The sequence below is a fragment of the Ctenopharyngodon idella genome, chromosome 24 (assembly GCF_019924925.1).
Source record: "Ctenopharyngodon idella isolate HZGC_01 chromosome 24, HZGC01, whole genome shotgun sequence".
In the NCBI taxonomy this organism is placed as follows: Eukaryota; Metazoa; Chordata; class Actinopteri; order Cypriniformes; family Xenocyprididae; genus Ctenopharyngodon; species Ctenopharyngodon idella.
In genome coordinates, this window is record NC_067243.1 from 25,639,649 (window position 1) to 25,662,241 (window position 22,593).

The following is a 22,593-nucleotide window of genomic DNA, read 5'->3' on the forward strand; positions in this document are numbered from 1 at the left end:
ACATAATGCATTACTTTTTTCATAAAAAGTAACTAACGCAATTACTTTTTTAGGGAGTAACACAATATTGTAATGCATTACTTTTAAAAGAAACTTTCCCCAACACAGCTTATATCAGACTTACCACACTTTTTGACACATTCATTTTCATGATGTCCTTTCGATGTTTGTGATTACTGAACAATAATTTTTTCTTTTATTAACATTCAAATTCATATTGATTCATTAATATTTTTTTCAGATTTAACATGTACAGGTCACAGGACTCTCAGGGTGGGCTGGACACTTGGGGTATGATAGAGACATCCACTCTTGCATTGTGTGTTTGTTATTTTGGGGGCGGAGCAATGGAGGGAGGGGTGTGTGTGTTTGGGTTGATTTCAAATATCAACAGTGTTTCTCATAAATTGCTTACTTCACCTTTAAAATGCTTGTTGAGATGGGCAGCAGTATTGAGGACAGTAATTCTTTGTTATAAAAAATGAATGCCAAACAAATTAGATACATGATTTTTAAATTATTATTAAAAACAAAGACCTCATAAAACACCATTAATGGTCAAAATGAATACATATTTTGTTCCAAAATGAGGCTCTTTTAACTACTGGTTGTCCTGCAGAAAAGCAAACCTTAAGAGGTAGACCTGGAAGAGTTTTGTTTCTCTACCTAATATGTCACGTTGTGTAAAAAGGATTTTTTACGCCACAATCCACATTTTCACAGTCCATAACTGGATTTTATTTCAACTATGTACAGTGTAGCATGGCATGTCACAAAATAATGAAGTCATGTCTGTTCAATCTCTTTAAAACAATTATTTTCCATCTCAGTGGTCCTCTAGTCCATATACACTGATATGACACACACACGCTCCAGCTATGCGGTCCGTGACATTTGCTGCTGTTTATTTTATTATTAGTAGTAATATTTCTGTGTTGAATGCTGCATTATAAGGAAGGCGGTTCAGAATTTCACCTCACGCTGGAAAATCAGGATTGATCACATTTTGATTTAGACAAATCAGGGAATTCATTTAAAAATCTTGTTAATGAAATAATGCAGTGAACTGTGTCATAATTTGCATTGCTTTCTCTGCATAAAAATGTAATGTGAAGTTATGATTCCAAGAAGTGGCCAAATGAAATATCACATTCGCATAAATCATTTATGTGCTGCTGGTCCATCATTGTTTCTGCTCTGCTGTTTAAAGGAATAGTTAAACCCAAAACTGATGTTTTACTCATCCTCATGTCTTTCCAAACCTGTTATTTGTTCTGTGGAACACAAAAGGTGAAGTTTGAAGAATCGTCCCACAGCTCTTTTTCAGTTCATAGTGAGCATTCCTCATAATTATTCTATAACAGTACATCAGTTTGGAACAGTGTGAGGGTGAGTTTTCATTTTTAGGTTAACTAGTAATTGAAGTGTAAATCTGCTGCCAGTCTCTTCAACAGTTTGTCCACATTAGTGGTATTAATGGCCTAGTCACAAGAAACTGGTTAATAATTTTCTTGCTCCAGTCCTTTCCATGCTGAGATTTAATGAGTCTCGTCACTCTTGTCCGAATCCCTCAGTTTCCTCGATGGCGAACAGAAGTTTTTCTCGGAGCTGCTCCATGTTCTTATAGGGTGGCAGATCCAGACGATTAAAGCTGAAAATGTTAGACAGGAGGGATATGTCACAAAACAGTTTGAAAACGGTTCTTTTCTATTATTTGTCAGATTAGGTTGAACATTTGAGTCTCACCAAGTGTGACTTCTAGGCAGCCATGTTTCCTTCCCCACTTTGTCTATGCAAAATTTCTGTGGCCCGTTACTTCCTAGACAACGAGGGCATAAAATGATAAACTATTAGAAATATTTACACTTCTAAACATTGAATATGTACAATGTGGACAAACTTCAGGTCACATGTAAAGAGCTCAAAGCTGCATGGTGAAAAGACTTGATCAAACTGTAATTGTATAATTTACTGCAAACCATACTGTATTTATGCTGCCTTCACATGCTATCCGAAATATTGTAAATACGAGTTTCCTAGTTAGAAATTGGACATGAATGCCCTCTCAAGTCATATTTACCACTGGGAAGCTCAGGGATAATTTTGATACCCCAGTTCCAAAATTGGGCGGGCCATAAACTTTAAACATGGCGGAGGGAAGAACGATTGATGCCGTTGCTGCTATTCTTTACTAGTTTTTTCCACAACAGCTACGTTGCCTTGTCTTGTCATTAAAGTGCACATTTAATCATAATAATATAGCTGCGAGCAGCAATTATCGGGGTTCAAGCGCTTGAAAGCCTTTAAGCACAAGCGTAAAAAAGGTATTATATGTTTTAATTAGCAAGCCTGTAACCATCTCGACCATTTACAGCCAATAAATATATGTTTTAAAGCTTTTTAACAGTTATTGATATTGAGCCAAAAACCTAGGACTAGTTCACGAAAGTTGGCTTTTGAAATAATCTCTCCAATGTTTAATGAACGATTCGATGGGCAGCGGCAAAGTTGCTCAGAATGAGGAGTTCTATCATGTGGTATGAATGTTGTGAGTGTGTGCGAAAAATTGCATGATATACAATCCTTCACGCAAGTGAAAAACGTGAAGGCGCCCCCGGTGGCCGATTTCTTTCGAATTTCTCACAGGCCTCTAGGGCAATGAGTCAAACAAGCCCAGTGAGTTTCGCTCCGATCGGCCATGCTTTTTGAGATACACCACTGTCCTCATAGACAATCATGGCACCTCGGACAAAGACACTGCAGGCCAATTTTCAAGTCAATCCGACTAACGGTTAAGTAGTTATAGCCATTTTCATGTTTTTTTTCCTGTTATTGTGCCACCAAGCGGCCGGTTGCCAGGGTTTTTTTTTTTTCACGAGACCAAAGATTGAGCCCATACACACCTGTTCCAAGTTTGGTGAAAATATCTCATTCCGTTCACGAGTTATAGCCATTTTAGTAAAAGTGGCTCCGCCCACTTCTAATGTTTTGGCGGCCCTTAGAGAGCATGAATTGAATTGGTCTGCCCGAACACTTTTAAGGGAGAATGCTGATCCTTGGAAATTTTAACAATTACAATAGAGTTTCAGCTTATTGATCCTTGGACTCTTGTAAAACTGAGGATGTTCAAAAGACTGATTGACTCATAATGGACATCCTTACGGTGTAAAAGCAAATTTTTCTCTACTGAAAATTAATTATCTGTCATTTTTGAATATGTACAATGTGGAAAGACTTTAGGTCACATGTAAAGAGCTCAAAGCTGCTTGGTGATAAAACATATTTTTTTAATAATCATTTGAATCGTATTGTATGTTTTATATACAGCAAAAATAGTCTGTATTTGACCGAAAAATTCAGAATTGTCAGCAAGCTGTCAAGAGAGCATGGTGAATGTTTATATGTATGTCAAAGAATGGGACGCTAAATATCATTTTGGCTTTAGTAAGATTTTCTCAATAAATAGGCAAGAATAAACCTGGTGTCCTCCATAATTCCTGTTCTTTCCACCAAACAAAGCACTTAATCGAGCTCGTAATCACGACTTCAGAAGTGGGAAATAGGACATTTCCGATATCACGTGAAGGCAGTATTACATATTTTGTACCCTATTCATGGACAGTGCCACCAATAAATCAAAAAATTTCAAATTTTTTCAAGCTTTTCCCTTTGTTTCATCAATACTGTTAGGCTTATCAACCAAAAAGTTGAAAATAAATAAGTAATCAATACAATAAAGCCAAAGAAACAAGCATGAAATGCTCAATATCTGAGATTTTCATAGCATGCAGTAATTTCATGTTGTATGAAAACTGTCTAAAGGACGAAATTATTAAATTAATGTGTTCATCTTGCAGAAGATTACTACTGGTGCTCAGAATAATAGTAATAAGGAAAATGTAACTAATTAGTTAACTAAATTTTTTTTTTTAAATTATTACTATTATGGTAAATAGTGTTATCAAAATGCATTAAGCTGTACCTATCAGTTCTGCAAACCCTCCAACCGGCAGTCGACAAGTTCCTGTGACGAACTGCAGAAGGCGAATTCTCTTTTCATTGTCCATTTCCTTTACAACCTGTGACACACAATGAAATATATCTAGTAAAAAGAGAAAAAGCAGGAGCAGCTGTGACTGCATTTGACTGGACGTGTGAATTACCTGCCAGAACCAGTGAATTTGCTTGCTGTTTTTGGTGTAATGCCGATAGATGGTGTTCTTCTGCCAGTCATTCAGATCGATTTCCTGCATCCCGCACAACATCAGCTGGAGCAAGAAACAATCACAATAACCCAGTTATTTACATCTGTTTTCTCAGTGATGCCACTAACGTTTGTGTCTTTGTATAGATGAGGGTTTTTTATTGGACTGTTATAAATGTCAAGTCCTTGCTAAAAAAAAAAAAAAAAAACCCCAACACCACCCACCTCCAACTCTTTCTCATCAAAATAACGCAACCACTCCAGAGGCACGACCTCATTGAAGCCATCCAGGAAGGCTTTTGTTTGTTCCTCCACCCCACGTGTGAACCGCCAGTCAGTAAGCAGACTGCAAGAAAAACATGCAATGAGTTTAAAATCACTGTTAAAGGAACAGTCCTTTTAAAAAAGAAAAGGAGTGTAAGAAGAAAAAAAATGAATAGATGAGGGTGATTGTAGCTTAAAAGGGACCTATTATGCAAAATTCACTTTATAAGGTGTTTGAACACCGACATGTGTCCGCAGTGTGTGAGAACAACCAGCCTATAAATGGTAAAATCCACTTTTTTTTTTTTTTTTTTTTTATAATTTCCATAAATATGAAGCAGTCTTATTCGTTTGTGCCAATTAATTTGCACAGGACTGCTTAACAAATGAGGGTCTTTTCAACAACTCCAGTTCAAACATATAAAGCTGAACACTGCTACTGACATTTTCAGTGCGTGAGAGTGTCCTCTTTTGTTGTTGCTGCTGCTGTTCTGGCAATCTGTCTTATACTGGTATGCCAGAGCATGATCTCTTGAAACTCCGCCCTCTACTTGAAAGACCAGCTCATTTGAATTTAAAGGGATGCAAACAAAAACGGTGCATGTTTTTGCTCACCCCCAAAAAGCGGCAATTTTAACATGCTATAAAAAACTGTGGGGAATTTTGAGCTGAAACTTGAAACTTCACATACACTCTCGGGGGACATCAGAGACTTATTTTACATCTTGTAAAAAGGGGCATAATAGGTCCCCTTTAATGGTTAAAAAAAAAAAAAAATGAAGTGTGGAATTTCTGCACAACTAGCATCACCAGCCAGAGTTGCAAAGAATTTCAAACAGGTTTCTCTAACAGTCAACTGACTCTTAAACTGGAGTTGAATAATAAACTGGGATAGGATTAGTATTCTAACATCAAAAAAAAAAAAAAAAAATTAAAGGATTAGTTCACTTTCAAATGAAAATTATGGAATGGCGTCGGATGTAGCGTAAGCTTTTTGAACTGCGAGAGTTTTACACTTTCATCATACCTTGAATACGGAAGGCAGTCTGGTGGAAGCTAGATATTTTACTTCATAACTTGTTAAATATGGATTTTTTTCTTTAGACAAACGCATCGCTTCGCTTCAGAAGAACTTTATTAACCCCCCGGAGCCATGTGGAGTACACATTTACGATGGATGGATGTGGATAGAAGCACTTTCTTCAGCTCATACTTGTTGGTCCCATTCACTGCCATTATAAAGCTCGAATGCATCAGGATATTTATTAATATAACTCAGATTGTGTTCATCAGAAAGAAGATAGTCATATACACCTAGGATGGCTTGAGGGTGAGTAAAGCTTGGGGTAATTTTCATTTGAAAGTGAACTAATCCTTTAACTATCTCTAAGGACAGTTCCTGTTATTAGTGTACGGAACACCTCAATGGATGAAAGTTGTCTGTTAACTGGCCAGTAATACTCTCAAGACCAGTTCACACTGCACCGACAGACGCCGACAATCACCAGATTACAGTACGTCACCGACAAGTGGCGATTCAGCATGTTCAATCAGCGAAAACAAGCTCTGACAGACGCCAACAGGGGTAACACACTGATCCAACACAACCCGACAAAGTGTCTGTTGCCATCTATCGGAGCACTGTGAATGGGCCTTTATAGTCAAAAAGAAGATGAACAGGGCAGCTGTACCCAATATACTCCTCCTTGTTGTCCTGAGTGACGAGTTCATTTTCTCCATCGTTCTTCAGCTGGTGTGTCGTCACCTTGCCCAAAATCTCCATGTCCTGAGCGAAGTACAGCTCCACGCCACACTCCTCCAAATCATTCTCTCTGTGAACGTACACCAGCATCGACGTCATGTAATGCACAGTTTGCCACAGAATTATTAACTCAATGAATGTCGGTGAATGAATTAAACCAGTCTTGATACTCACTTGACCCACATGATGGAGTTGTAAAACTCAGGGTCGATGGACTCCAGGTCTTTCAGGGTGGGTTTCTTGTTAAGCATGCGCTTGTAGAAAGGTAGAGTGAAGCCAGTGTCGATGAACTTTCCATGATACAGTGCCTGCAGAGAGCCAATCACAGGTCGAAGGTCATAAAAACAAAACAGGTAGTTGAAGTCAGCATGAAACGGAAATTGCAACTTTTTCCACCAATTGTTATGGATGACAGTTTGCTGGAGGCGAGGGAGTGAAACTCATCTATTGGACAAGCTTATTGCATACAAGTCGTTGTGAGAGGGGAAGGTTTAGTTTATGATTAATATATATATGCTTTAAATAATAATAATAATAATGTGCATGGATATTTATAATACTGCAACATTCCATTAAAAATTAATAATTGTCAACTGGGTCAAAATGGCGCATGGTATCTAAATCTATTTTAGAAAGGATTTTGATAAATATTTTAATTATTATGAATGCAGCATTTATACATAGAATTTTTTTACATTTAAAAATTAATTTCAGGAACAAATCCATGGAAACGTTTTGCATCAACTAGGTATGCGGTCACAGATCATTAACAGCTGATTTGTCAAATTCTGCCGAACCAGGTTTAAATTCAGGAACAATTTTTTCTTCTTCTTTTGTTTATCGGATAAGATTTTTAGACACACTGTAACTTTACAAAATGAGTCCAGTCTGAGTGCTGTAAATACAGTATGACATCATGGCTGGAGGGTGAATTAATGGCCATTATAAACATTCATGTCCTATTAAATGTGTCTGAAATATATCGTGTCCATTTTCAAGAGTTATAGGGCAATTCTGCTGCATCATTGTAAAGAGAAAAAGAGAGGGAAAAAAAAACTGCAAATGGATGTAAATCCAATTCAATATCAAACAATGATGCAAATCTGATAAAGCTTCATGTAATGTTAGTGCAGCAGACATAAACACTCGTCGTTCAAAGCTGTTACTCATCTTACCGCTCGTGTGACAACACCATTTTAAAAGGTCACCAGAAACCTGTTTGTCACGATAACAGAAATACTGTAGCTGCAATAACGGTTTAACCTTCAATAACGGAACCATAACATTGTCTTACATTATTAGTAGTATTTTATGTTTCTTATAACACTGAAAAAATAAAAAGAGTATCGAATCATAAATAATGATTTGTGACCAACAATTTTGAAGCTAATACTGGACATATGTCTGTGTGATGTATTTGCTACAGTACTGTGGCTCACTGAAAAATAAATATCTGTGATTGCATCATCGGATCTTAAAGGGTTAGTTCACCCAAAAATGAAATTTCTGTCATTAATTACTCACCTTCATGTCGTTCCAAACCCGTAAGACCTTCGTTCATCTTTTGAACACAAATGAAGATATTTTTGATGAAATCCGAGAGGTTTCTGACCTCCCTATAGACAGGAATGTCATTACCAAGTTTAAGGTCCAGAAAGGTAGTAAATACATTGTTAAAATAATCCATGTGATTCAACCTTAATGTTATGAAGCGACGAGAATACTTTTTGTGCGCAAGGAGGGAGGTCAGAAACCTCTCGGATTTCATCAAAAATATCTTAATTTGTGTTCTGAAGATGAACGAAGGTCTTAAGGGTGTGGAACGACATGATAAATGACCGAATTTTCATTTCTGGGTGAACTAACCCTTTAAATGTTAAAATATTATATCAGTGGGCCTCATTCATGAAACTTTCGCAAATATTTAAGTAAATTCAGAGTAATTATGCACGAACTTCCTGAAAACTCTCCTCTGGGTTCACAAATACTTCGTAAACCTCAGATTTGATAGTTAAACGTGTATATTAAATGTTAACGTTCTTTCCTAAAGTGTATTTAGAGCAGTTTTGCATCATATAGTTTTTTCATATATTATAGCGTACATCTAGTGCCTGGTTTATTAGGACTTGAAACACTGCACACTCCAGTGGCAAAATGGTTTAGTGAATTACATCATCTAACATTCCAGGTTTGCTTTTGCTTAAATTCTCTTTTCTCTCTCTCTCTCTCTCTATATTATATATATATATATATATATATATATATATATATATATATATATATATAAATAATATAAATATATATATATATATTTTATATATATATATATATATATATATATATATATATATATATATATATATATATATATATACACACAGACTTCATAAACACACAGAAATGTGATTTTGTTGTAAAGGACATTAAACTGTTTAATGTAACAGCACAGAGCTTTGGGAATGAGCTCCAAAAACAACACAGACGCCCAGAGTCATACAGGCTGTTCAGAACAAGCACAAAATAGGAGAAACACAAGGGCTGAGAAAGAATTCAACCCAGCATAGAGAATCTCTAATAAATGTTTGAGAATGTTAAACCCAGGCTGGCACGGGCTCCTGAGGAGTGAGAGAAACAGCTTGTGTTCTCTCTGGATCTCAATATAACACCAGTCACTATATCAGAATATGATCATTTCATTTTCATGCCCTGAGATACACACACACACACACACACGTAAGTTTGGGTCGATCGGATGACAACGATGCTAAATAAAGGTTTTGAGCTTGTCCATTTTCGATCACTTCCAGAGGTAGTTAAGTTGATTAGTTACATCTCAATACCAGATGTAAACAGGGCCTGCTAGAGTCTCGAGGCATTCTCACCATGGCAATGAAGCGTCCGATGAAGCGGAAGTAAGTGAGGTGGTCGGGGTTGATGGAAGACGCAGGGTTTATCTGCAGACAGTAGTTGTTTTTACCAGCATACTCAAACAGACAGTACATGGGGTTCAACACCTCGTGAGACAGCAAGAAAAACCACTCCCTATAGACAGAGACAAAGAGAAATAGAGTCAGTAACAACACTCGTACTGTCGTCTCTAGCTGGCATTATAACCAGTCATATGCCACCTAAATATTCCCACATCACTGAGACAAACTGTGTTGGCAAATTATGCAAGAATAAAGATAGTTTGAGGATGTTTTTTGGATACTAACAAATTGAAATGGTTTTTACATTTGTAATTCAATACTTTTTTAGATATTAAATTAGGAATGATTTAAACATAAGTCTTCAGTAAAGGGAACATTTAATTGTTTAAATCTTGACAGAAGCCTTGCACAAAGCATTTCATTATACAACCACTACTTATGAAAGTAATGGGAAAGAATAGACAGTCAGTACTGTTTAAAAAGCATAGGATGTCAATATATGCTGGAAAAATTTTGGCTGCTTTTCCTTGAAAATACTTTTTTTTTTTTTTTTTTTTTTTTTACAAAATTTACTTTTGTAAAGAAAGTGATATGTAGGCACAATTTGTTTTTGCCTACAAACTTGAAATCATTGAGCTGCTGTTTGAGGCAAATCAAACAAAAGAAAACAAATTGCACATAATAAAAGGGACCTTTCTATGGAAGCTTGTTTCCGCCACTAAATATAAAAAAAATAAAAAAGTTAATTGCGACTTTTTTTCCCCTCACATTTCTGACTTTTTTCTTAGAATTGTGAGATTTAAACTTGCAATTGCAAGTCAGAAAGTCAGAATTGCGAGTTATAAAGTCAGAATTGCATGATATAAACTTTAGTCTTTTTTACCTCACATTATACATTATAACACGCAACTGCAAGTTTATATCTCACAATTCTGAGAAAAACTCGCAATTCTGACTTTTTTCCTCACAATTGTGTTTATATCACTCAATTCTGACTTTATAACTCGCAATTCTGACTTTATAACTTGCAATTCTGACTTTTGCATCTCGCCATTCGGACTTTATAACTCACAATTCTGACTTTATATCTCGCAATTCTGACTTTATATTGCGCAATTCCGACTTTATATCTCGCAATTCTGACTTTATAACGGAATTCTGACTTTACAACGCAATTCTGACTTTATAACTTGCAATTCTGACTTTAACATCACGCAATTCTGACTTTATAACTCGCAATTCTGACTTTAACATCACGCAATTTTGACCTTATCACTTGCAATTCTGACTTTATATCACGCAATTTTGACTTTATAACTCGCAATTTTGACTTTATATCACGCAATTTTGACTATATCACGCAATTTTTACTATATCACGCTCACGCAATTCTGACTTTATAACTTGCAATTCCGACTTTACAATTTTTTTGTTTCATGGCGGAAGCAAGCTTCCATACCTTTCTGTGAAATAAAACAATTAAATAAAAATAAAATGGAATACAAATCATTGTTAAAAAAAAAAAAAAATGGAATCAAAACAATTATTAAAAATGAAAAACAAATGCAATACAAATTCCTGAGATGGACAGTGTGTACAGTGCCACAAAGTGATGAAGATGAAGACAGATTCAGCAACACGAACACACACATCAAATCATAACCAGTTCAGCAGAACCCAAGGCCTGACCTTTGATCCCAGGGAGTGTTTGGAAAGAAGGTAAAGGGGCAAAGAGGGGACCATGATTGGGGGTGGGGGTGGTTTTGTCACACCACAGGACGACGCAGACACCTCCAGACATCCCGTCCGTGGTTCTACCCTGTGGTAGAACAGCATGACGTAACCTACCATAGGGTAAAACCACTGACAGGACACAGGAAGACAGACACAGACACAGGAAGACAACTATGAGGTCCAGACACCAAACGAGCAAAGTTACACCACAGCCTCCCCGAAACAAGAAACACACTGAACGTGAGGATGACGAACAGCAAGATGCCACAGGTGTTCACAATCAACTTGCCTGGCTATTCCTCCGTAATCCAGTCCCTCCTCTCCTCTCATGATGATGTAGAGCCTCCGACGGAGGTCATACGGCTTCATATTCATGATCTGAGAGAAAAAACAAGATGGCATTCTCATTAGAATCTCAGTTGACACAATAGGGCTTGAAAGTCTTAAAAATTGAAGTTAATTTTCACGAAAGTGTTGTTCAAGGAAATGATGCTTGTCCACCTCAGGAGATCAAACTAAAATTATATGAGCTGTAGAGCTGCACGATTAATTGTTAAAAGATCACAATCTCGATTCAAACACCAATGTGATCTCATTCCTAAATGACAATGATTCTCCTGTGTTTATTAAACCTTTGTCAAAATCACACCGGAACATTCAAATTTGTCTTGGTGTTGCCGTTAAGCCAGAGAGAGCCGTTGTCATGTATAGGTATGAAACAGATTCACAAACAGTCTTTTCAACCACGCAGTGTCATTATTTCTGTCTTACATTCATTCAAATTATCACAGAAGTACTAAGATAAAAGTTTATAGTTCAGATATAAACACTGATGTCTACACTAGCAATCAAAATACAGCAAATCATCTTTTGAAAGTAACTTGGTGCTTCAAATAATGATTGTATCAGTTACATCGTTACACCAGTAGGTGGCGACAAGTGACATAAAAATTTATGTAACTGAGAGATTCGTTCAAAACACTGATTCATCCAGTAATGAAACCAGCATTTATAAGTGAGTCATTGAATCATTCACTCAAACCATTTTTTTTTTTTTTAAATAATTCATTCAGAGTAATTAAACATTTTAAACAGACTGCAGCAATTAACATTTTGTCAATACTTCTAGTAAATTACATGTAATTTTATTAAGTTGTCTGTTCGGAATTGTGGGAGAATCGTGATCTGTTTTTAATGAGCCGTTTAGCCTAAATGAAGGTATCCATAATCTGGATCAATTTGATTTGTTGTCATTGATGATCTAATACTGGCCATAAATTAAAGTCCCCCTGTGGCGAAAGTCAAGTTTTTAATGTTGTTTATGTCTTTGTGGTGTTTTTAATGTGCTTTAAGACCAACCATATGCAAATTCATAAGTCAACACTATCGATGAGTATTTTCTGTTTAAAACTGCAGTGAACCAAAGACAGTCTCAAAAAAGTGGTTTGAAATTGCTACTGTTTATGACATCACAAACTACCTTGTAAGCAATTACGTCAACGTGATCGTCAACGAATGGATCTCTGAGCTGGTGTGAGTGAGTGGAGGCGGGGCTAATTTGCATATTCATAGAACCGCGTATACTAAATGAGGCAAGGGTGTAGAGTTACATTGAAGCTATTTTGAGGCATGAAGAAATTTTTTTCAAGGAAAAAACATTTAAATATGTAATTTTTGTGATCAAAGAAGAAGGGATAAAATTATTGACTACAAGGGGACTTAAAAAAAATACTGTTTGATAATTTTCCTTAAAATAAAATTGGTAAGAGGGTTTAATGGAATGAATTTAACAGATAAATTGTATACAGTCAAGAAAGTTTTTTTGAGACTGTACAAGCCAAAATCATAATGATCTATGATAATGAACTGGGGGGACAAAATTGTTCTGTGCCTTTATTGATATAAAAAAAAATTTATTGGGACAACCTCTATACAACATGCATCACTAAAGCCATTTTGCAGGCATGTCATCATTGTGCTAACTCCAAAAGCTGGCAATGGTTCTACGATCTACTTGAGAGCAGAAACGCAGCCCTGGGCAGTATGACAGTCAAAAATGTGTGCAATAAATTTGCAACACAAATTATGACAAAACTATCGTCTGCCTCCAGTGTAAACAGTTCTGGTGATTATTACAGAAGTTGAGCAGCCCTGCACCACATCCTCATTCACTGACCTGTTGAAATGAGTCCTCAAACAGAGTCTGTCGAGATACGGAGATCTTCACATGACTGGGCAGCGCGTTGGACTGTGTAAAGAGGCCAGAAAAAACAGGAGCCCATACATTAATTTGCTGATGACAAAAATGTTGCACTAGCATAAGGCCTGTGTGGTTTGAACAACTCACATGACACAAGAAGCGGAACTGGTGATATTTCCACCTGAAGCTGCGGTCGTATGCGCCCGGAGACCCACCCTGCCTCGAACTAAACAGGAAGACAGAAAATAAAGCCAAAGCACTGTGAGGACATTCTGATGTCATTTGTTCCATGAGTGTGGAGCTTCAGACGCACTTAAACAGACATGAGCAATGAAAAGGAAAACAGGATAAACTGAACTTTACAAACGGCAGAATAAAGTCAGTCCATAAACAGGTGAATGTGACGCATCATACAGACAGAATGTGGGATTCGGATCAGATAAAAGACTGTCATTTACACAAGGCAGATTTAGGGAGTCTTGGGCTGCACAGCTGTGAGCAAAAGGCATTTCACTTGACTTTAGAGAGGAATTTAAGACATATGATGTTTAAGACAACAAAAATATGTATGAAAGGAACAAAGGAGATACTGAGAGAAACAAAGAAAGAAAAAAATAATAATATTCTGTGTATATACTACACTACCAAAAGTGTGCAATCATTAAATTCTTTTAATGTTTATGTAAGAAGTCTCTTCTGCTCACCAAGGCTGCATTTATTAATCAAAAACAATACAATTTGTGTTCTATTTGAATATATTTTAAAATGTAATTTATTCCTGTGATGGCAAAGCTGAATTTTCAGTATCATTACTCCAGTCTTCAGTGTCACATGATCCTTCAGAAATCATTCTAATAGGCTGATGTGCTGCTCAAGAGACATTTCTGATTATTATCAAACAGTTTTTGCTGATTAATATTTTGTGATATTCTTCCATTCAAAAGTTTAGGTCAAGTACAATTGTTTTAAAGAAACTAATATTTCAATATTCAGCGAGGAGATATTAAGATGTTTATAACGTTACAAAAGATTTCTATTTTAGATAAATGCTGTTCTTTCGAACTTTCTATTCAAAGAATCCTGAAATATTAAGCAGCAAAAACGGTTAACGTTGATAATAATAAGAACCAATATTAATAAATGAGCACCAATAATAATTGATAATTGAGCACCAAATCAGCATATTGAGTGATCATGTGACATAAGAAAATGTAGCTTTGCCATAAGAATAAATTACATAAATATCTTCAAATATATAACAGTTCTTTTAAACTGGAATTTCACAATATTACTGTTTTTACTTTATTTTTATTAAATAAATGCAGCCTTGTTGAGCAGAAGACATTGGTAACACTTTACTATAAGGTCTCATTTGTGAACATTAGTTAATAAAAATATGATTGTTCATTGTTTGTTCATAGTGCATTAATGTTAACAGATACAACTTTTGATTGTAAATGTATTATTACATTTAATACATTATAATAATGTATTAAATGTAGAAATGAACAAATGCTGTATTATTTATCGTTAATAATACAGTAAAGTAAGTATTATTTATCGTTAGTTCATTTTAACTTATGTAGTTAACTACTGTTAACAAATGAAACCTTACCGTAAAGTGTTACCAAAATGTTACACTTTTGAATGGTAGTGTACATATAGGTTATATTTAAATTTTGAACTTTATTATGTGTCATAGACCTACAATGTATTGGCCATCTGCTCTCAAGATATACTGAAAAACCCATTTAAGTGGGTGGGAAGTTGCTGTGGACCCGTATCACCATCAGGTCCTTGATATACTGTGTGTCTGTCTCTCTATCGCAGTGAACACCTCCTTCCCTTCACATACAATCAAAACAAGCAATCTAAACTATATCGTGTGTGATGTTTACCCTGACTCAAAGCCTGGTCGAGGGTCTTTAAAGGTGGTGGTGCGAGAATTGTGGTCCACAAAGTATCGCACCCCCTCTGCAGTGTACTTCATCTCCCAGCCGGGCGGCAGGGGCGGCTCCTGGATCATCCTGCAAATGGAGGAGGGCAGTGAGAGCAGCGCACCCTGCTGGACGCTACACACATAAGACTGGGGGGGCTCAAATGTAAAGTAACATGCTGTTTTTCTGTCAAATCTAAAACGCAATGTACAAATAAACAAAATGCAAAAATAAAAATGAGCAAACAAATAAACAATGTTTTGCAGCTTAAGTGGATGAGTTTGATAATGTGTGGTATTCACTGGGTCTCTATCAACGGACTGATAAGAATATACCAGTGCGGGTGAGGAAGCAACTAGACGCAGCAACCTTAAAAGTAACGCAGCTTTCCCTGTAGTTTACAGAGCCAGGCATAAAAAGTGTGATGTTATGAACTGCATGGCCAAGAGCCATCCGCTTATACAGGAAAAGGCCTGTCAGACTGACGTAAAGCAATTAAGCGCAGTTCATTTGTTACGCAATATTTAGTTGTTGGCAAATCTGAAATTGGAAAACGTTCTTAAAAACAGATTTATGCTTGTGTATATACCGCTCATTTTAACAGCTCGGAAACTTCAAACACGACTTTGTTTCCAAAGGGCGGTGAGACGTAACAGAGCTAACAAATCAGCATCATGGAAGCAAATCAGATTAAAACTGGCAATTTTAGCCAACTCTTGTCCACTTTTCTGACAAGTGGCATTACAGCGCTTCATATTTTTTTTTGGCACATTATATGGCGTGACATTAAAAAATTTAGTGCCAGTTGAAATTAAAATTCAATATTTGAGATGTCATATGTGTCAACTTAAAGGGATAGTTCACTCAAAAATGAAAATTATCCCATGATTCATTCACCCTCAAGCCATCCTAGGTGTATATGACTATCTTCTTTGAGAAGAACACAATCAGAGTTACATTAAAAAATATCCTGGCTCTTCCAAGCTTTATAATGGTAGTGAATGGGGCTCAAAATTTTGAAGCCCAAAAAAGCGCTTTCATCCATCATAAAAGTAATCCATACGACTCCAGGGGGTTAATAAAGGCCTTCTGAAGCAAAGCGATGGGTTTTTGTAAGAAAAATATCCATATTTACAACTTTATAAACTATAATAACCAGCTTTCGACAAACATCCGTACGCAAGTCGACTTATAATTGAAGCGTAACCTCTGACACGACATATGACGTAATGACGAACGCGGAAGCTCAGAGAGAGCAAAACAAAACATCGGTCACGAATTAGAAGTCTAAAATGAGAATTTTTAAAGAGAAATGTCAGAGGATTTTTATATAAGAGAAGAGGAGCTTGAGTTTGTTGCAAAGCCCTATTTGTTTGAACCGTGAGAGGCGTCTAAGCTTATGATACTCCTACGTCTTGCATCATGCGTCAGAACTCGACTTTGGCACTAATGTTTGTCAGAAACTGGTTATTATAGTTTATAAAGTTTTAAATATGGATATTTTTCCAACAAAAAACCCATCGCTTCGCTTCAAAAGGCCTTTAGTAACCCCTGGAGTCGTATGGATTACTTTTATGATGGATGGATGCACTTTTTTGGGCTTCAAAATCACACCTCCCCATTCATTCCCATTATAAAGCTCGGAAGAGCTAGAACTCTGATTGTGTTTGACTGAAAGAAGTCAATCATAGTTATGCACACCTAGGGTGGCTTGAGGGTGAGTAAATCATGGGATAATTTTAATTTTGGGGTGAACTATCCCTTTAAGTCACCTTGATCAAAGCATGTTGCTTGTAGCTTTAAGGCTTTAAGCTACCCATCATTAGTAACTTGTATTGCCAACTACATTTTCAAAAGGGCATCTTAACTGAATTATGACCTGCTTGTAGCTTAGCAGTTTCAGAGTCGCTTCCCCAACGCTGGTAAACTGACGCTTCACACCATTTAACACCCGCTGACTGAACTCTGACAAACTCCACTGGAATCTACAGATCGCTTGCTATGGACTGTACAGGTCACATGACAGAAGGACATGATTACCCTTGGGTTCGAGGGTCCTCCCACTGCGTAGTTCGGGTGTTGTGATTGACATAGTACACTCTTCCATTGTCCTGACGTTTCTCTGAGGGAAAACAGAGCACATTTAATAGGTCATTTTAAGCGTACATGTCATTACATGCATCTGTTTTTCATTCAGAATGGTCGCAAACTTACTTTAAAGGATTAGTTCACATTAGAATTCAAATTTCCTGATCATTTACTCACCCCCATGTCATCCAAGATGTTTATGTCTTTCTTTCTGCAGTCGAAAAGAAATTAAGGTTTTTGAGGAAAACATTCCAGGATTTTTCTCCATATAGTGGACTTCACTGGGGTTCAACGGGTTCAAGGTCCAAATGTCAGTTTCAGTGCAGCTTTAAAGACCTCTACACAATCCCAGACGAGGAATAAGGGTCTTATCTAGAGAAACGATTGGTCAAATAAAAATGTCTATACTTTTTAACCACAAAGGCTCATCTTGCACTGTTCTGCGATGCTCCATGCATTACGTAATCATGTTGGAAAGGTCACGCGTGACGTAGGCGGAAGTACCGATTGAGCGTTCACAAAGTGAACGTGCAAAGACTAAGCAAAGCGCCCTTTACAAAAAAAAAAAAAAAAAAGGTAAAACAACGATGTCGATGTCGGATGAAATTGGAGGACAAAAAAAAGATAGAGTTTTTTGCCCTACCGCTGTACTTCCTCCGCGTGACCTTTTCAACGTGATTACGTAATGCGTGGCGCTTCACAGAGCTAGTGCAAGATGAGCATTTGTGGTTAAAATGTATATAATCTTTATTAATTTTTAGAAAATGACCGATCTTTTCACTAGATAAGACCCTTATTCCTCGGCTGGGATCTTGTAGAGCCCTTTGAAGCTGCACTGAAACTGCAATTTGGACCTTCAACCCATTGGTAACTGTTGAAGTCCACTATATGAAGAAAAATCCTGGAATGTTTTCATCAAAAACCTTCATTTCTTTTCGACTGAAGAAAGAAAGACATGAACATCTTGGATGACATGGGGGTGAGTAAATTATCGGGAAATTTTAATTCTAAAGTGAACTAATCCTTTAAGCTTAACAGTTAGTCATAGCCCAAAACCAAGATAAAAAGCTAAGTGTTATGTACAAGATGGTTACGCATTACAAAAAATTGTAATTGTTGCTTCCTGTTTAACGTACAGTGATGTAATAGTGTTACTGGGTCCGATTGTTTAGAGAAGATACACTGAGAACTGTTCACCTAAAAATTAAATCTGTCATTATTTACTCACCCTCATCTTTTTTTATTTTTTTTAAATACAAAATTACTGTAGTTTTATTTACTTAATTTAAGCTGTTCTTTCATTAATAATGTTCTTCATAGTGCTTCTGATGGATTGAGTGAACTATTCATTTTCATATTGAAAAATACACAAATGTAATGTTATCCTCTTTCAATCTCCCCACTGGCTGATGAGTAAGACGGTGTCAAATCTGACAGAGCTGACTGAAAACTCACGAGTCAGTGGGGCATCTCACTAGCACGTGCTCCGACATACCTTCTCGCATTTCACTTCAGCTTTTCGACTGGGTTTACCAGAACAGAGACGGACAGAAGCCTTAACAATTTAAAGAGCAAAAAAGAAAAGAGAAAATCTGCTGGCCAATTACTTTTCCACAAAAAAAGACACAGCACTCTGCCCTGTGAGAGTAACATACCCCTCACCCCCCCATTCACTCTCCGTCTGACATCTTGTTTTCATTAACAGTCGTTTGTGGAGCACACAGTAGCCCTCACATTACTGCTCACACAACACTCTCTTTTTCTGCTTTTTTCCCTCTCTTTAACCCCCTCACCACAGAGATTTCCCAACTCCATTTCGCAAAGTTATATACTTCTGAAAAAAAGAAAACCAGCGTTTTTAACAGAAATAAGATTTTAAATTGTTTTGTTTTGTTTTTTCAATAACAGATAAGGATACAGATTATTTAATTTTAAGTGTAAGATAAAATAAGATATGAACTGTGTTAGGGGTAATGCATTACAACTAACTTGAGTTATGTAATCAGATTACTTTTTCAAGTAACTAGTAAAGCAATGCATTACTTTTTCAATTTACAACAAAATATCTAAATTACTTTTTCAAATAAGTAACGCAAGTTACTTTTTCACATTTATTGACTGACAGCTCTCCTGTCTCCATGTTGAGAGAAATAAAGTGCAGAGATGTTCGCTGTGTGAACATGATTATTGTAGTTCTAGAATACATGTGAACAGGCATTTACTCATCTCACTTGCACAAAAACATTCAGTATTCCTCAAAATGAATAAAAACAGTAAAATGCAATCTCAGAATTTTATGCAAACATGTAATAATTAACTATATTAAAGTACACAAATATACTTTATGTATTTAATCTCACTTTATTAACCAATGCTGCTGACCTTCAATGATCTAACAACCATACTAATAAGCAAAATTGGATTTAGAAATAAGAGTGTTAAACTATCTTCTCCTGTATCCTTTCTTTAATCCAGAATGGCAGCACAGCTGAAAGGTTTGTTTGAGCTGCGCCCTCTACTGTACAGGCGTAAATATGCATTTCCTTCAGTCTGAGGTTTATTCATTTCACTTTTTGTGTGAAAGGGCCTTAACATTTGCCAAAATAACAAGCAAGCCCAGACGAAAAAAAAGTAATGCAAAAGTAATGTAACACATTACTTTTCATAAAAAGTAACTAAGTTACGCAATTAGTTACTTTTTAGGGAGTAACGCGATATTGTAATGCATTACTTTTAAAAGTAACTTTCCCCAACTTTGGATATGAAGATGTGACTTTAATTACATCATTAAAAAAATTTATTTTGAATGATACTTGACTGTAATAATTATAATGATTATTATTATAAATCTCTCTAATGAAACACAAAATGTTTTGCATAATTAGCACTAAACTGTATTCCTGACAATCAATTTCCTACACTGTGCTAGATTCAAGTCTATAATCGTATCACTCGCCACTGTCCCTTCTCACAGAATCAACTCCAAACAATACTTCACGCCCATTCATTTATTCATTCAGTAAGTAGCCATGTAATAACTGGGATAACGATAGGACAGCCTCTGCTTCATGTTGGAGTTTATTTTGCGTCTGATTGTACATTAATCATAACTATTACATGCATGTAAAATGTCTTTTCGTCTTTGTTTTGGGCTATGTTCAACTGTTAATATGCCATGTTACGTAAAAAGCAATACATAAAATAAGTTACGTCACTCAAAAACTGTCACGGTTTTTGTTATGGTGTTGTGTGATCAACCAAATTCTACTATTTATCAGTAGATGCAGTACTAGAAAAGTATGAATACTGGTAATAAAAAAAACCTTAGGCCTAGCTGATTATAGGCCTCTCTCTAGTCTCTACTACTAAAGTTAACATAAAAAAAGCTCATATTGACCTCTTAAGAGACACCTCACCTGAAGATAAAGCATGAATGATGACTTACCCCAGCCTGGAGGAAGAGCACCGAGTGGGTCATTCTCCACGGGACCTCCAGATGGCTGTGAGAGAGAGAGAGAGAGAAACAGACTGTAGTTAGGACACTTTTTTTGAACCTTTTCGCAACACCTCCCCTCACACCAGAACTCACAGAAACCTGTTCAAATAAACTAGTACCAACCCAAATAACAGCAGGAATATACAGATTCCAGCTGCCGGTGGGCTTCTACCTACAAAAAAACCCTGTGATTCTAAGAGGTGTTTCTAGAAGGTGCTGAACCCAACAGATCACAGAGTTTGCCTCCTAATCTCATAACAGAGACTGACGGAGGTGCTCAAGTGCCTAGCCAGCGCCGTCCAAGTGCTACATGCCTGCTACGGGCAGAAAAAGACACACACACTGACACACATATGCATGCAGTGTTCCAATGATCTCACTGGCTGCTTGAAAACCCCACCCTGTCTCCATCCGTCCAATCCCGACCCCACCCATGCCTCCGTCCTCTTCTAGCGGAGCTGTGAAAGTACACAGGGAGGCGCGATGTCTGAGCGGACTGAAGTGAACATTCATGAGCGCTCCAGAGGCCCAGCCCCCAGCCGGACAAAAGCACCTTTATTCACCCACCACGGCCGTGTTTACTCTGTGCGCACATGTGTGTGTTTGGCACTGAAAACATCCACCCAGTGTGTGTGCTTTAGGCATAATTATAAATGAAAAACAGACAAACACACTCTGTGGGCATGTTTGTGAATTTATACCCTGAACGTGGTATAAAAAAAAGGTATAAAGTAGATTTAAAAACTTTCTTTGCTTTATGAAGCTAAATGAACAGCAGACTTTTAAAACCAAAGGCTAAATCTAAATATTTTAATACATGCTAAACTATGCCTATTGCCCAACGTCATGAAACTATGTGCTTTTTGAAAGAGAATTTATACTTTTCAATAATCAATTTTATCTACACAAATCCACTTTCAGACGGTCCCCTATGGAACATATAATAATTTTCCCCTATGGAGTTCCTGTATGGAACAGTGTATTTTAAAACTAGGTGCAACATTAAGCATTTTCTTAAAACAAAAATGCATATAAAAATGAATCCCAATTAAATGCTGACGAAAATTAGATTCTAGGATATATCGTTTAATACTCGCCTCTAGACTAAATTTAGTGCTTAATCATCTGCAGTATGCAGAATGTAATTCCAGTTTTCTACACCATCAATCAAAACTCACACCATTGGCTAAGTCAATGTTATTGTCAATGTTATGCCCTTTTTAATGAAATCTGAGAGCTTTCTGTCCCTCCATTGACAGTCTACGCAATTACCACTTTGACGCTTCAAAAAAATTCATAAAGAGATTGTATAACTAATCCATATGAATTGAGAACCAATTGAGAACGTCCAAGAACCAATGACAATCATTCTCATGTTACACAACACGACTGAGCTTCCACAAGAACCAATGAGGTTCATTCTCGTATTACGCAGCACATTTGAGCTTCTGCAAGAACCAATGAGGTTCATTCTCATGTTACGCTGCACATTTCGAGCTTCTGCAAGAACCAATGAGGTTTATTCTCATGTTACGCTGCACATTTTGAGCTTCCACAAGAACCAATGAGGTTCATTCTCATGTGTTACACAGCACGTTTGAGCTTCTGCAAGAACCAGTGAGGTTCATTTTCGTGTTACGCAGCACGTTTGAGCTTCAGCATTCAGCAAGAACCAGTGAGATTCATTCTGGTGTTATGCAGCACGTTTGAGCTTCAGCAAGAACCAATGAGGTTCATTCTCGTGTTACGCAGCACGTTTAAACTTCTGCAAGAACCAATGAGGTTCATTCTCGTGTAACGCAGCATGTTTAAGCTTCAGCAAGAACCAATGAGGTTCATTCTCGTGTGTTACGCAGCTTCCACAAGAGGTTTGTTCTCGCGCATCTACCAGGTTCGGTTGAGCTTCTGTTTATGTTCGCTGATCAACGTTTATATGAATAAAAGCGTAAATTAAATCTGTTCATCATATAAAGTGATT

At 36.8% G+C, this 22,593-nt stretch overlaps 1 protein-coding gene across 4 annotated transcripts in view; it reads right to left on the bottom strand.

Annotated features, from left to right (window-relative positions):
* Positions 1 to 710: 710 nt before the first annotated feature.
* Positions 711 to 22,593, bottom strand: part of wwp2 (WW domain containing E3 ubiquitin protein ligase 2) — a 49,939-nt gene continuing 28,056 nt past the window's right edge. For 2 of the 4 annotated variants that reach the window (XM_051883989.1, XM_051883988.1), the window contains exons 11-24: positions 20,565 to 20,619; positions 17,072 to 17,153; positions 14,993 to 15,121; positions 13,242 to 13,320; positions 13,071 to 13,142; positions 11,184 to 11,272; positions 9,113 to 9,272; positions 6,405 to 6,538; positions 6,160 to 6,300; positions 4,430 to 4,550; positions 4,164 to 4,268; positions 3,983 to 4,079; positions 1,747 to 1,819; positions 711 to 1,651 (exon numbers count right to left, since the gene is read on the bottom strand). In XM_051883989.1, coding sequence (XP_051739949.1) covers positions 1,552 to 1,651; positions 1,747 to 1,819; positions 3,983 to 4,079; positions 4,164 to 4,268; positions 4,430 to 4,550; positions 6,160 to 6,300; positions 6,405 to 6,538; positions 9,113 to 9,272; positions 11,184 to 11,272; positions 13,071 to 13,142; positions 13,242 to 13,320; positions 14,993 to 15,121; positions 17,072 to 17,153; positions 20,565 to 20,619 — 1,437 coding nt within the window. In that variant the 3' untranslated portion in view covers positions 711 to 1,551. Of the gene's footprint in view, positions 1,652 to 1,746; positions 1,820 to 3,982; positions 4,080 to 4,163; positions 4,269 to 4,429; positions 4,551 to 6,159; positions 6,301 to 6,404; positions 6,539 to 9,112; positions 9,273 to 11,179; positions 11,273 to 13,070; positions 13,143 to 13,241; positions 13,321 to 14,992; positions 15,122 to 17,071; positions 17,154 to 20,564; positions 20,620 to 22,593 lie in introns of all 4 variants that reach the window. The other 2 variants (XM_051883987.1, XM_051883990.1) reach the window with 2 other exon arrangements.